The sequence below is a fragment of the Pararge aegeria genome, chromosome 6 (genome assembly GCF_905163445.1).
Source record: "Pararge aegeria chromosome 6, ilParAegt1.1, whole genome shotgun sequence".
NCBI lineage: Eukaryota > Metazoa > Arthropoda > Insecta > Lepidoptera > Nymphalidae > Pararge > Pararge aegeria.
Window position 1 is genome coordinate 2301985 of NC_053185.1, and position 16353 is coordinate 2318337.

General features: G+C 38.8%; 1 protein-coding gene across 3 annotated transcripts in view; it reads left to right on the top strand.

The window, feature by feature from the left end:
* LOC120624750 (mediator of RNA polymerase II transcription subunit 13) overlaps positions 1-16353 on the top strand; it is a 116792-nt gene that overhangs the window by 20832 nt on the left and 79607 nt on the right. For all 3 annotated transcript variants that reach the window (XM_039891452.1, XM_039891453.1, XM_039891454.1), the window contains exon 2: positions 13218-13530. In XM_039891452.1, the coding sequence (XP_039747386.1) occupies positions 13218-13530 (313 nt within the window). The remainder of the gene's footprint in view (positions 1-13217; positions 13531-16353) is intronic.

A 16353-nucleotide genomic window follows, 5' to 3' on the forward strand; every position in this document is an offset into this window, starting at 1 on the left:
CAGTATTTTACCACAGTAAACAGAAGGGATACAGTAGTTTGACGCCTTTGATCCCGTGGTAAATGCCGACATAGTCTAGACAGCGCGGCATTTCAATAGTGTTTAGTACTCTTACAACTGTAAGGAGGATAAAATTATATCCCCTTACAAGGGATAAAACTTACTTGTCCACCTGCCAAAGCTTTGAAACAGGAAATAATAGAAGTTTATCCCCGTTAATTATTATACTTCTATTATTTCCACACCTTTGTCAATGCTCGGAGAGTTGATAAAACTGTGGGAGAAGATAACATTTTGTTCTGCCGGCGCATGCGAGCCTTGCTGATAGCAGTACGGGTCCTTTCCTCGCTTCACACTGTCAGTACAGAAGCATTATCTAGACGGCTTCTTCGGTCCTCTGTATGACTCTCCTTACTCTGTGATATTGCGCAAAAACTAGGGCAAATCCTCGAAAATCAAGATATACTGGCGACGACGCGACGGTTCGTTGACCGCGGCCGCCTGGCTTTACACTTTACCGTTACCTAGCGTTCCGTAGCGGAGCCTACCTGTACCCTAGACCCTTCACCCTAGCTCGGGGTGCGCTCATCTCGCGCCTTCTTTAAGTTTTCTCTTTTTTGTCGACGTTCACGTAACTAGTCGTGTCTGGCATTCTCTCTGTTTTCTTTTAGATACTATACCTGTAACATGTAAATAAAACATTAAAAAAAAAACGTCTCAAGTTTAACGGATTTATTGCAAAATTATATAATAATAATAGATTAAAAGCTAGAATTAATAATCTTTTTGACATCAGAATTAAAAGTGAGCACCAAATTTTGAATCAATCGGTCAACATCTAAATGGGATACCCACAAGTGGCATTAAAAATTATCTAAAGTATAATAAATATCATACCCGTATATGAAACGTAGAATGTGTTTCCAGGTAAGTTTCCCCATGGTATCTTTATTTTATACGTAGTCGCATATCGCCTATTCCGAAAAATATCAGATCCTGTACGCTCGCAAATGAACTAGCTTACCTATTTTGTGATATATTAGGTATATTGGTCTACTGAAGTTAGGGCAGTAGCAGATTCAATAAATATTTATATGTTATGCTATAGGGCATTATGGAATTAATATCAAAAGCTCAAACATATTAAAACAAACGAAAAGCTCCGCGTTCAACAAAGTCATGTTAATTCGAGTTGACGAGTCGCGTGCGGTAGAGCCAAATTTTGGGCGCAATTTTTAATTAGCGCCTTTTGTATACCCCAGTTCAACGTCCGCGGTGCGGTCGCTAAGCTTGACAGCATACTAGCGACATGTCGCTTTCAGAAAGTTTTTTTTTTACGTTCAGCAAGCAAACGTTGGAAAGTATAGAGCGAATATACTTAATACTTACGTGTCTACTTATAAAATTGAAGTGTTAGTTTTTGAACAGCTTGTAACTAAATGCCTGTACGAATATTTAAGTGCTTTGGTGCGTGGTACTTAAATTTTTGTATAGTTGTCTGTCGGTTTGTTCCCTCTAATCTATTTTGTCGGGACTACCACAGGCAGGTAGAGCGCTACACTACCAACTAACATGGCCTACTTCTTTTCCGGAAGTTTACCCCTAAAGGGGATCAGGTGATTAAAAGACATTATAAAGACTCCAATTTGTTTCACTCGTAGATGCCTTTTAGGTTGTTGGTGTCCTCTAAGAAAGAACTTCACGTAAATTAGTAAATCGGTGGTGTCCCACATTGTATGAAAGTCCGATGTATTTTATTTTGCTATAGTTTTAAATAAATACACAAGCGTTTTTTAAGCAACCCCTTCTTAGGCTTACAGATTATTCAACGTCGTACAAATTGTATGCGGACAAAGTTGCGGGCAAGCGCTAATAAATATAAAGCTTAATGGTAACACCATACATATTTGTAGTGTTTTTTTGCGGATTATTGCAAGTTAAGCTGAGTTCATTGTGTAACGAATAGGCGAGCTGGTACGTTACATGATCATCGCCGCATAAACATCTGCAGAACCAGAGACTGCTGTATATTTTTTTCCTTTCCTTAAATAAAAGGGAATAGGCTCATAATATCATTAATTTTTTATTAAATAAATACGAAAAACCACTAAATCGATTTTAGCTAAATTTTGCAAACAAACTACTTGCATCCTGGAGATGGACTTAGGATACTTTTTTACCAAGGAAAACTTATCCCGCAGGATTTTGTAACAACCAAAAACAACAAACAGGCACACTTGCGAATTTGAAGAAACCCATATACCCACAGGTACCTAGGCAGACTGAAGCCGGAAGGGCATTCTATCTAGATCTTTGCGATGCTTATTAGAATTGAGGACGAAAACTATTGTACATACATAAAATTCATATAATATTATTACTTACCATTATTCCTTACTTGTGATATAATGCAAATAATGTATCACTTTTTAGTGTATAGTATGGTTTAGAAATATATAATATTTTCCTAACTCTTTGAAATTAACAACACTTAAACGCAACTCGACGATAATTGACATTATGAGATAGGTAAGTAAAACTAGACAAAAGTAAAATGATTTTTTTGGTGAGCGACATGTCGATAGTGCGACCTTGCGCTAAGTTATTAATTTTACTCGATTACGACATCATAAAAGCGTGCGAACAATAGAACACAATGCGGAGCTCGTTTTAATCAAATTATTGCACGTTGGTTCAGACAGCCGTGATTGGGAACACTATGAACTAATTTGAATAGAATTCAACAAAGTATTCTATAGAATTAGTCTCTGTGACGAACGCAAATATTTGTATCACTTCTGTTGAATTACACAAAGTTGGCATGTCTAAAAATTGTGTTATCGTTTACCAGTAGATGCAGTTTGAAAGGGGCATTACTACTTTTCGGCCTGTCAATTTAGTTATTTTTGTATAGCAGTATCGGCACCATTATTTAAACTAAAGGCAGTATTAATATCAGTGGCATCTATTGCAATATTGACCTCTCATCACAATATGATCATCATTTCGATAAAATTAAAATATCTGAACAAACCTGTGTACAATTAACCTAAATTTAAAATTCAATAAAAGGTATGGGGCAGAAGGGTTGGTTTTCGCGAAAGCATAGATGACGCCGCCGCCCACTCTCCGTTGTATTCCCGTAGTTTCCTCGTACTACGTGGAAGAGAAGAGGTGATGATAACTGTATACTGATCTATCGCCAGCACACGGCAAAAGTTCGTTACACGCCAGTACACATACACCCAACTTGAAAGTCCAATGTTACGAACGATTAAACCATCAATAAATGTGAATCACCTATCGGCCAGTAATAAAGTCAATAAACAAACATAATCCAGTAGTTTTGTTAGTGTGCGATCAAAAGCTTACAATGGTAGATATTGTTGTGGCAACGATTGCTGAGTGCCGACTCCGCGCCGGCGCGCCGCCGCGAACCTCGCGGGACCTGGCCTTAGGGTTGCCGACAAATATATGCATCCTATATGCTCTTAAAATTTGTGACGATATTGTGTGGATGTTTCTTACACATTGATTAATAAACGGAATTCAATGAAAGGCGTAACAGTAGATAGTTGGTTTATTTTTATAAATAAAAATTAATTAAAATGTCTAAAGTAGCTAGTTTTATTAAGCTCATATTATATATTATGAACTATATGATACTATAAACAAAACAAATGTTTTGGTTTTTTTTAATATATTAGCATTATTGTAGGGTTTGGTGATAATTTGAAGCTAAAGCCAGTTTCTTATGCAATCTAGTAAAGATTACACACTTAGCCGGGTTTGATTTCTTTCAACCTTGTTTTTCATTTCCGTAGTCTTCTTTGTTATTATAGGACTTCTCTATAACTTCAAATTTGGATTCAATTTGTCGGAACTAATTATTATTTTAGTAGAACTAGCAGAACTCTTTGTGAGCGAGCTTATTGAGGTATTGCTGTGGTCCGGTCTGTAGGTATTGGTTGACGGTGTAATTACAGTGTTATTTATTTTCACTTCTGCTTCCGATGATGACGCGTTTCTTGCATGCCTTGTGAAGTGTCGCTCTGTTTTTTGGTTTTCTACTTAGGGCGGGCAATGGGCCTGCTGGATCCGTCGCCGATAACTAAAAAAATAAATAAAAGATATAAATGGCAACCCTAGTCCAGCCTGACCTCAGCGGTGGGCGCGTGCTTTGAGACGCGTTCGACGCATAACAATCAGTGGGTGTTGGGTGCACTTTGATATTATTATTTCTTTGTTATCTTTGACGAATATTAACCTTTCCATTCGTCCTACGCGTTACGCTTATGCTAGGAGTATTTAAAACGGGTAAGATTTAGATATTAAAGCGGACCTTTAAGGACTCATAAACCGCTCATAAATTTTAAGAAGACATTACTAAGCTAAGCTTATATATACGTCTAAGTGGCGTAATATTCGTAATTCATCATATCAACCCATCACCGACCCACCACAGGGCACGGATCTCCTCCCACAACAAGAAGAGTTTAGGTCGTAGTCCACCACGCACGCACAGTGCGGCAAATGGCAAATTCTACCTCATGATCACCTTCCCATATGACACCTCATAGATATAAACCTTCGTAGGCTTCCAAAAGTTATGGTTAAACAAATAAACTCGCAAACATAAATTAGCCCGGTAAATATCGTCATTATCCAGCTCCATAAGCATTCTATTCCAACACGTTGGGAGCCCTGCAACTTGTTGAACTTTGTATGATTGTAACTCTAGTTCTCTTTCTACGAATCTCCTCTCTCCTAGAGATGTGATTATTTAGAGATACTCCTAGCTTAGTTCTCTCCATGACCGGTTCAATAAAAACATTGTTGAAAGTTAACTACAACAACATTTGTATCACCGTTCACTACGCTACTCTTAAAGCAGGCAGGTCAGAGGTAATTATTTTATCAATGTAATATTCCCTGAGATAAAAACAGCAAGCAACGTTCCCGTCTCTTTCGCTCACCTCATATTACATGTACGCTAGAGTGAGAGGTGTAGATGTGAATGTTAAGTCGTTACCGCCCACACCGCCCCTAGTAATGTAGATGTAGTCATATCCAGTTGTCGGAGGAATGTTTGACGGTTTGACTCCCGCTTGAAGTATTAGTAATGGAGACATTAGGAAAATTTCCTATACAACTTCTTACTAATAATAATTCGTTTCGTAGAGAGTTGCGTATAACCTGCGGCTTATTTCTCTGTCTGTCCTGTAATTGTGTGATATTTGTGATATTAAATAAAATTGATGCATGTTGTAATAAATAAAATAGGTTTTAGATGTTATAAAGTAGATATCGTGCGTACGATTACAGTAAAGTATATAATCTAAAACCCAATTTGGATCGTAAGAATTTCCGGAGATGGAGTACTTTAATACTCCTTCATCGAGTGATAGCAAATGACGAAACATGATTTTTAATAATATATTTTTAATTTAAAAATTTAGAAGCTCTTTTTAAATATTACATTTTCTTCGGTCGATCCCAATGCCCACCAGAGTTTTATATATAAACGTGTAATAGAATAAGGAATCAAATTTTGTAACTTTACATTGCAAATTGACGAATTTTATCCAAATCCGCTCAGCCATGTTGCTTAAGTACTTACTGTTTTGCATTGATTACATTGGTAGGTAGTTATTATTATTTTTGTAACATTTGTATGTAATCTAGGGCAAGTAGTAAAACTTCTCACTCAAAGACAATACGCAAGAAAAGTTGTTTGTTTACATTCTGTTTTAGGTTGCTTGTAAGTTGTAACACATTTTAGTGAAGAGTTTCAGTTGCGAAATAGTTCGTGATGTTGTTATTATACTGTCGTCTTTTCCGACATTTAATTTGGTAACCATTTACCTATACAACTCGTGTGCACAGTAAAAAAATAACACAGTAAAAAAATATCATCAGTTTTCATTAACTCAGAAGTAAGTTATCTAATGCCGACAGATACCTTTTTAAACACCCATGAACAATTCGAGTTCAAATCTCTTTAACATGTTGATACACCATAGTTTATACATTCGTCATACTATAAACCAATACGCGAGCGACCACAGCTGGATAAAGTTATCTTGTAGAGATTTCCTGATCCCAAATCCTAGTGTTATTTATTATCGGTGGTTTCTTTTGGCACTTCCATCTCTCAGCATCTTGGCATTGCCCTTTCAGTACATGTATGCTGGTTCAAAAATAAAATATTTTTACTGTAGTATATGCTATTTTTTGAGTCGTATCTCTTGCCTAGAGCAATACAATAAGCTTCTTCTTTAGTTACTTTTGAAATATTTTTTCTATAGTATGCCTGTTGGCACCCAAATAAAATAAAACTGCGTTAAGGGACTCTCAAGATCACGATTTCGTAATGTTACTCCGAACAGAAGCCATAATCACGCAAAGAAATTGATTAATTAATTAGGTATTAACAACGCAACAGTAACACTCGATAACGTTATAAGATTTAAAACAAACAATACAAAAGATAGCAATTGCAACACTACACAATGTACATGTGTTATCGCGATCATTGATTTTAGAATATCGCTTCTTAAAGTTTAATAATTACGTTACGCGATTATCGTACAGAAGACTTTAGCGATAATAACCGGTATCTTAAGGCCTATAGATGAGATTTGTTTGGGAAAAGTGGTAGTTAATTACCAAAAAGGAATTTTTTTCGAGACTATTATTATTTCTTTTCAGTTTCAGTTAAAACTTAATCAGGATCATATTAAATGTGTGCTGTAAATTATATAATTAACATCTCTTAGCCATGACAAGAACAAGTTTTAGTTTTAATTACTCAGGTGTCGGCAGCTGTGCACACCTTAAAATCATCAGATATTAATATACTAGCTGACCCCCCGACTTCGTTCGCGTGGATTAAGATTTTTTATTACCTCGCGACCGTTTACAATTTTTAACCTTACCACGGGAACTATTTCAGAGATCGGTGTAGAAAGCCCATGTCCTTTTCCATTACCTAGGTGACATGCATACCAAATTTTAAAGCTGTATGCCCGCGGCTTAACTCGGAAACCATTTTCAATTTTCCCTTGGGAACTACTTAAGGAATCGGGATAAAAGGTAGCCTTTTTTTCCATGTCAAAGGCTACATGCATGCAAAATTTCATCCAAATCCGTTCGGCCATTTTTGCGTGATTAAGTAACCAAACATCCAAACTTACACATTTATAATATCAATAGGATTTTAGATCACAACGTGACAATTATATTTGTTTTAAAAGTAAATTGAAAAGCAATGCATTAAATAAGTATCGCTGATAAATTGAAATCAGAACTATACGTGATTCACAGTTTGTGACGACACCCGGTGCGTCCGAAGTTTAGGGTTCGTGTCATAAGCCGTGTCAGAGCGCCGCCGTGTTGATTCCAGTGATATAACCATGATATACAATTTGTTAAGCCGTTAATTAATTATTTACAAAATGTACGAGTGACCGAAATGTAGAGTTTCATTCATACGCTGTGAGCCGTATTGCTGCGTGTGACGATGAAGAAATAGGGAAATCATCGTGAACTTATTTAAATGAAACATTCTATATGAATATTTGGATAAACAGACACACTTTGCATTTCATCAATAGACTATAATAGCTTGTAACACCATTTTGTAGCACAAGGGACGTCGCCCGCGCGGGTGAACAAAATAATGTTCTAATAACTAAGTTTAAAACATTATAAAAAATCCTACCAGTTTTTTTTAATTTTTTTTATTAGTGTATATATTAATAGCGCTATTTCAATATGACACTGTCGGATAGTCTTGGAAGTATAAGAGATGTGGCAAGCTTAATACTAGCGGGTGAATGTGAAATGGTACGTGCAATCCATACCGATGTCGTTCGCGGAAGTGGCCGACATGCAGAGTTCGTGTCACGCGAGCTGTCGCGCGTTGATGCGTGTGGTGACGGGGAACAGTAAAATCAATATAAAAAAAAAGTAGTTACATTAAACCCTTACATTTTTAATGTAGGAACTCTCGGCATATCTTACGAAACATCAACAAACCAGGGAGGAGAAGATCGGGGGCTTCGAGCAATTATGACGGCATAAGAAACTGGCATGCCGTTTACTGTGACGGCATTACAGACTGATTTTGCAGTAAAGCCTCGCAAATGGATATTACTTGGTATAAAAAAAGACCCATGGCAGACACCAGTGACGTCACAAAACAAAAATGCAGTAGCGAAGTGCAGGGCCGGCGGCGGAGGCGCACGCGCACGCCGCGGTCGCCGTCATCCTCGATTGTTTACCGAGTAACGTAACCGCGCGGTTGCCACGCCGCCTTCGCTTCCTCTCACTTTCGCGGCGCGCCGTCTCGCTCGCGCGCGCTACAACCATCTCGCTCGCAACTAGCGGTGTTCGACTTTTTTGGACGTGCAGTTTTTTCCGTTCTCGGTTATGCTCGCTTTACGGACCTACATTGTTTACAGTCAACTGTTAATTTAGTTGCGAACATTTTCTACCTCACTGGCGAAACGGAAAGAACTGTAGCGTTTTAAGCAGGAGCTTCTATATGCGGTTACAGGTCGCCATCTATTATGCACTGTCAGAAAAGTTCCTGAAATAGGGGGCTGAATCGCGTCGTAGCTGAAGTACCTACATACGGAAATATTTTTAAATTAAATATTTACTTAGATATATAAAAGTCAGTCAAATATTTCTTTTTTCACATAGGCTAATAGATGCCACTTTCGATGCGTTGATTACATACAAAATGTGAACATGGTAGTGAGCAGTGATGGCTATAACTACATTTGTACACCTAAAACTTAAATCTATATAAGGATACTCTTAGGAGTACAACCGAGTAAAAGTTAGACAGTTTTCGAAGGTTTTTAGGTATTTATTGCCTTTTAATAAGCTAGCCATTCTGGGTGGTCAAGGTAAGGGGACTTGTTAAAATATATGGCATTGTTGGAGTAAAATGGTTTGCCTTATTAATAGGGATCCTAGGTACGCACATAATTCTTGCTGTTATTAAACTCAGCTAGTTGTAGACCTTTGTAGGAGAAATTCCGCGAATATTGGTTATGGCAATAAATACCCAATCGGTTAGGCGCTATTATTGGCATACTTTATGGCGAATAGTAGAATTATCAAACATCAATATAATAATTAATCTAAATTAATCCATCAACGCAGCTCAGAAACCAAACCTTTGTTTTAACTACCAGAACAACGAGCAGTTTTCTCGTACTTTAATTTGTTTTAGTAGTAGTACAATAATAAATAGTCTTTTACCTTAAAAATATGATAAAAACATTAGTGTAAATTTTTGCAATTTCATGACAGCGCACGAAACTAGTATCACTTTTTGGAACGAACGAAATACTTTAATGCGGCTTGCGGTAAAGTCGTCACGTAAGGAAAAGCGTTATGCTCCTTCCATGGAAGTTGTTCAATTCCCTGCGGCGTCGTTTTGCTGCCCGCAAACAAGCAATATAATTGACAATATGCAGAATACTTTCAATAATATTGACGTGTGTGCGGGCAGCCTTGGATATATTATCATCAAGCACTGACCGCTCTATTTGTATACATCACGTGTTAGATAATGTGATTTTTCCGATGGTAATTCGGGACAAAAACTTGTTCCTGATAAAAAACTGCATATCTACGTACTTTCGTATCACTATTTTTTTTTAGCTGTAGTTGCCGACTTTTGTGATATGTGGTAGTAACCACCCCTGTGAACGCTGGCCGATGGTACTTGTGTGTTGTAATTAGTTATATCAAATCGTGTAGCTTAGAAAAGTTGTGCAAGATCGCCCCACAAACGGTCCAGAGCGGGCCCGGGAAACTCTTGCCCTTTGAATGACTTCAGCCGGGCGTTAACAGCCGGGTCGGTGCGTCCGTCCCTCTTTCGCCTTTTAAACTTTAATAACCGCAGACTTTTTCCGACAGTTTCGCTCTGTGCTCAACATTCTACTGTAGGTTTGTCGGGGAATCGTTTTATTTCATGTACCTACCTCATTATGTGCTCATAATTTGACGACCTCCTCCCTGGCGCAACTAGAAAGTCCCGGGTTCTCGAATCCCGCCAGCGGCAATTCGAATCTTCTCTGGTCTGGTCTAGTGGGCGGCTTTGGTCGTGGCTAGTTACCTCCATACCGACAAAGACCCTTCCGGTGCTACGTAGCGTAGAAACCGATAAGGAATATGACTACCATACTCCCTAACAGGTACGCCCGCTACCACACCGTCAGATTGCGTCTGCCAATTTACATACACCTGGCTCATGTTATCTACATCCTACTTCCGCCAGTTAGACACATGAAGTAAAAGTTCAATGGAATATACCCCTGTCTCTATAAGAGAGCTGCTCACACATTTATAAGCATAACGATGATGATGCTTTCAACTATCTGTAGGTAGAATTGGCTTGTAATAATGTCAGTATTTGGAATAAAAAATGTAATGTACAACCTTTATTAGGCTTTGTAAAGGTAAAACATGTCTATAATATAATGTAAGGGTGTTTTCTTGAGCGCCAAAGTTTGAAACTTTGATATGTGGTAGCGTCGTTAACTAACTGACTGCGATAGAAAGTGAATTTATCGAGCGCGAGCGCATCGGGCGCCGGGCGTTAGAAAGCGGCCGGCCTCAAACGTCCACCGAAACGGCGATCGCGCATTCCTTCTTGTTAACTTTACCACCCGTTATGATTATGCTCATACGTTTATACTTAATACATTCTCTTCTTTACCGTTTCAAGACACAGTGCGAGTTGAGGCAATATACGTATATATAGGAATACGACAGTCGTATCTGTTTGTTCCCGATGAACCGATCTTGAAAAATGTTTCACATAGATATTTTAAATCCCAGATACATAAGACGTTTTCGTCCCGGAATACGTTTTGATAGTTAGGCTTAACAGGAATACCGATAATGAAAAGGCTTAGCTAATTATAATTTGCATATTTATTTATTTATTTAAGGGACAATCAACAGGTTACAACAACAACTCTTAAAAACTAAACAAAAATGAAAAAACATATAAATGTAATATTGTAGACCCACTAAAAGACTGCCACAACTTGCAAATAAAAACTATATTGTCAGTTAGAAGGAGAAAAAAGGAGAAATAATAGGTATACTAGGTATATTTGCATAATAGGTATACTATTATTTCGGTTGCTTGCCTGTCAGTCACTCAAGAAGATAGAGGAAGATAGAAGATAGATGAAAATGGCACAAAGTTTATTCACTCTTAGTTCTATCAAATCTCGCTACTCAGAAATGCAGCTTTTATGAAAGATTCTTAAACTAATATTGAATACGAACCCTTCTCCCCCTTATCGCGTTAGGTCGATTCGACCCCACGCGCGTCGGGTTTAGCCAGGTGTGTGGAACTTTGGACCCCTTCCGCTGCAGATGGTGACGTCGGGAAGAAGACGTTGACCTTCACACGGGCTATTAATATTCGTACGAGTATACCGCTTAGCAACAAGACTTGCGCTGATCATTTGTTTCTTTTCCTATCCGTGGTTACGAGCTCTTTGTATTTCAGTCCGTCATATAATAAGAGATTGCTTACAGATTCGATCAATATTGAGTGAGATAAATATCCAAATACTAAATTTGTATAAAATGAAATACTTGGTAAACAAGATGGCTTGGTCTGTAAATTTTCACTACAAAAATTTCTAGCTGCGAATGCATCTAGTTTGAGAGGCGTAAACGCGAGTCGTATGTATGCTTGTAGATAGAACACCGTGTGCATATGCTCTAACAGAGAAGCGCGGCGCAGGGTGTTTGACCCGGCGCCGCGTCACATTTTACACGCACAAGGTCGCTTCCAACATGTGGTGCTTATACCGAATTCTATGCAACGATCTTATATGTGATGGTAACGGCAGATTAGAACACAGTTGTCACTGCACATCATCACGACTAAGGGAATACAGCAGAGCACGGACAGCAGCGTCCTCTGTGCTACTACTAACATCTAATGCGATCACCAACCCAGCTCAGCGCGGTGCTTATAGACAATTCCTCTCCTTCGGAGATGCCTTTAGTCCAGCAGTGGACTTTAACAGGCTATTGATAATACAACGATAAGAGTCGCTAACCATCTTGTTACGACCTGCAAAACACAACGCTGCTTTAAGTGATAGGTCAAGGGTCAATAAGCTTGGGAATTTCTAAATTAGTCTGGTCTGGTGAGAATTTTGGCCAAAATTTACGCAGTGCTTAGACTCAGTTAGAAACCGCCGCCTAATAAATGTCTCACTGTTAGTTACAGAGTAGGTACAGACTGGTTTTAGACCAAAGAGGTAGTTAGCCAGCGATTAAATAAAAAAAAACATTTCTCAAATTGTGTTCAGTGTATGTGATGTCCATTCACTTGACGTTCGCACATAGCGTCTCTTCTTTCTCTTTTTATGTGTAATATTAATTTTAATACATACTTATTTCGTAATTCGCTTTACGTAAGTCGCAAGGTGATCTACTATATCGAATATGCAACAAGGAAGCCGACATTCCGTACTACTAAATATATATAGCGTTTAATTTGCCTTTTAAATTAATTACAGATTATATACGAGTATAATAATTAATAACTGTTTGGCAAAGTTAAAGTGCTCACATGAAGACATTCAAATTTAGATCTAGAATTAAATTTTTTTTTTTTTTTTAAAACTGTTCTTCACGATTGTTTGCCATCGCATTCTGTCTGCAGCACCTTGGACAGCATCGTAGACGGTGGTGTCGTGTCAGCAGCGACTCTAGTCAGTTAATTGTAAATTCAACATCTCCTGAGGATGCTCTGGTGTCGGAGCGAAACGTGCATAGAGAGTGCAAAGGTTGAATATATTAATATTACACCGTACTTATACTGATGCTTTCAGTGGCGTGCACTTCATACTTGCACAAAAGCACTGCATACCCTAAAAATTTTGTATTACTCATAAAGGGGAAGGATTTTTCCATTTTATGCCATTTTCCTCCTTTATGCATACCCTGGTCAAAAACCATGTGCACGCCACTGGATGCTTTTCGCAGAGTATAGCAAATTAAGTTTACTTTCATTGACTAATAGTTTTTATTATCCCCGTCTTTCCTGGCAATGTGTCTGAACTACTTAAGAAGTCGCTTGAAGCAGATGGTAGAGAGCCTTGTTTTAATTGTTAAATGGTTGGAAACCTTCGTTGAATAAGTGTATTTCCTCTTTCCAGACGGAGCTGTATGGCATAAAATGGCGTAAGCTAGTGTGGGGCGAGTCGCACGGCGGCGGGCCCGCCGAGGGCGAGGAGGGTGCGGCGCCGCTGGCGGACCCCGTGATCGCCAGCTACGCGCGCTGCCTGGCCGGCGACATATTGTGCGTGTGGCGGCGCGTGCCCGCCGCGCAGCCTCTGGAGCTGGACATGGGCATGGCCGCGCCGCCACCGCCGCCGCTCTCGCTGCGCGCCTCCAAGGAGCTCTGGATCTTCTGGTACGGCGAGGAGCCCGACCTCAACGGGCTGGTCGCGCCGGAGCTCATCAAGAGCCGTGAGTTTTTATTTCTTTAATACTTTATAGAACTTGTTTAAATAGTTGTTGCTTTCGTTCGCGTGGTAATTTTGATGTGTATGTCTATGTTAGTCTTTGACTTTTTTATAGTTGTAGGTACGTAGCCATATCTGCACGACAAGGCAGTAGGCAACTATTATATCTCCTGATAAGGATAAAGTTAATGTGCCAACTTGCCAAAGCACGGCCACAGGGAATAGGAGAAGTTTACCCCCGTTTATTATTGTGATATTATTTCCACCCGTGCGCGGAGAGTTGATTAAACTGTGCGAGAAGATAAGTTTAGATAAATGTCTCATAATATGGGCATTAGAAGTTGGCCGTGCATAACTACTACTATAAAAAATATAAGGTATGCTGAGCGAACACTAATTATTACTCATTTGATGGTAGTGTATGAATTGTTAATTAGGGAACCAATATTTAAAAAAAAAAGGACACATTGACCACCAATAGCTAGAGCTTTTAATTTGACAATCAAATGACAAAATACGCTACGAATAATGATATACTAATTGGTTACAATTGAGTGATTGCCCTCAAACAGTAGAGACCATTAAGAGCTGAAACGAGGTGAGCTCAGTCAAACTAGTGTAGTCGGCATGACTTGCAATTAGCAGAATAATTAATCTTCTTCTGAATAAACGTTGTCGTCATTTAAATTTCACGGAGAGACGCTTGAACGTAGCGATCTATATATTTTCAGGGTAAGGCTGCGTTCAGACGATGACATTTTACTTGTTACATCAATAAAGTTATTCCACCCATGTAAAAATTAGGTCACGTCTATGACGTCACTCATGGAGGTTCAATAAAACTTTTAGTGTACATTACGCAAATTAAAAAAGTAGCTTATAACTCTTATATTTAACAGTGAGACCCAGCAAAAAAGTGATGATGAGTATGTCTTATGTCAACATCATCAAACTATTAACGGCCAAATCTAGGGCACGAGTCTCCTCTCGTAATGAGAAGTGTCTAGGCCGTAGTCCACCACGCTGGCCAAGTGGGGATTGCTTGAGAACACTATGGACAACTCACTGGCATGCAGCTTTTCCTTCACCGTCGAAGCAAATGATATTTCATTTCTTACATTAAACACACATAACTCTGAAAAATTAGAGGTGCGTGCTGCCGAAGCCTTACCCACAAGGCTAACGCCGCTTATGTTTTATGTCCCCTGGATGAATTGTGACTATGTCTGAACGTATCTTTAGAGCTTAGTACACAGTGTCTCGCCGCGCTGGCAGCTTAATGGCTAAACTTAACAGCTCGTTTAACAGGCCCCGGGGAGATGTATCAACGGTAACAATTACGCGAAAGATTAACATCGGGCTACGTCATTCTATCCGCTACGAGTCGGCGGCTGCGAGAGCAACGGGTGCCGAGCGAGCTTGAGATTAAATATTAATCTAATTAATAACGTTGTCGCACATTCATATCAAATCCAAAGCTTTTAATCGCGGTTTTGGTCTTAATTCGGTTGCGTAAAAGTCATAGCAATTCCATTAGAACTCCTGTTAACATTTCGACTTCTGGTACAGTTTTAATTGGATTTTTGAATGGAAGCATGAATTAACGCTGCAAAACAATTTTTTTTTTTATTCAACTACAAGTTAGACCTTGTCAGCAAACTCAGATTAGGCGTATGACTACCATACTCCCTAACAGGTTAGCCCGCTTCCATCTTATGGCAGTTATATCAAACCCATACATCTCAATCGGTTTCTACGCGACATAGTACTGAAACGCTAAATCGCTTAGCGCCACGTCTTTGTCGCGTCTAAGGTTGTACAAGCCACGGCCGAAGCCTTCGTACAGACAAAAATTCAGCGCTTAATGCGCTGAATTTTTGTCTGTACGAAGGTTTAAAGAATCGAAACCTTACGCGATGTTTTTTTAAATTTGAATAAATAAATAAATAGGTACGATATATTATCGAGTAGATTATAATGTAGTCCGTAAGTTCTTTTCATTGCTCAAGCTTATTGAATCAAGCATTTGGAATGCTGATTCTACAAACAAGGAAGCGGCAAGAAACTCTTTTTCTTTTCCGAAAGACGAAGAAGATTTTGATAAACTCAAAAACGAGAGTGAAAAAACAAATTGAACTACGTTAATCGACATGCTATCGATCAGAAAAATATGTCAGCGCTTTCTCTTTGGCAAATTTCTAACAATCCATTTTTTTACCTTTTAGCCCACCTAACGACTGTAACACCTATTCCACACTGTGTAATCAATTTTCCTTGGTGCTTCTATCGTAGTATTTCTGCCTGTCACTTTAACCAGGTCGTCGATCCACCTTAACGGTTGCCTGCCCATGTCTGTGTCGTATTCGACGATACTTTCCCAACCGTCGAAACTTCGCCGCCGAATATTCCTTACTCAATTAGTTAGCAATATTGTATATGAAGCGGTGATAATTTTCTGGAGTTCGAATCCCAGAATGCACCTCTTACTTTTCCAAGTTATGTGCGTTTTAAGTTATAAAAATATAACTTGCTTCAACGGTGAATGAAAACATCGTGACGAAACCTGCGTGCCTGAGAGTTCTACATAATGTCCTCAAAGGTGTGTTGAGTCCACCAATCCGCACTGGGCAAGCGTGGTGAATCACGGCCTCAACTCCTTGTCATTATAGTAGAAGACCCGTGCTCCGTAGTGGGAGTAGATGAATTATATGTTAGACATAAACCTTTTTTTACTAACTCTAACTAACATGCAATCTATGCTGCTAAATTATTCATTATTGGTAAACCAAATCCTAATCCAACTGAAGTATAAACATTGTTATTTCGT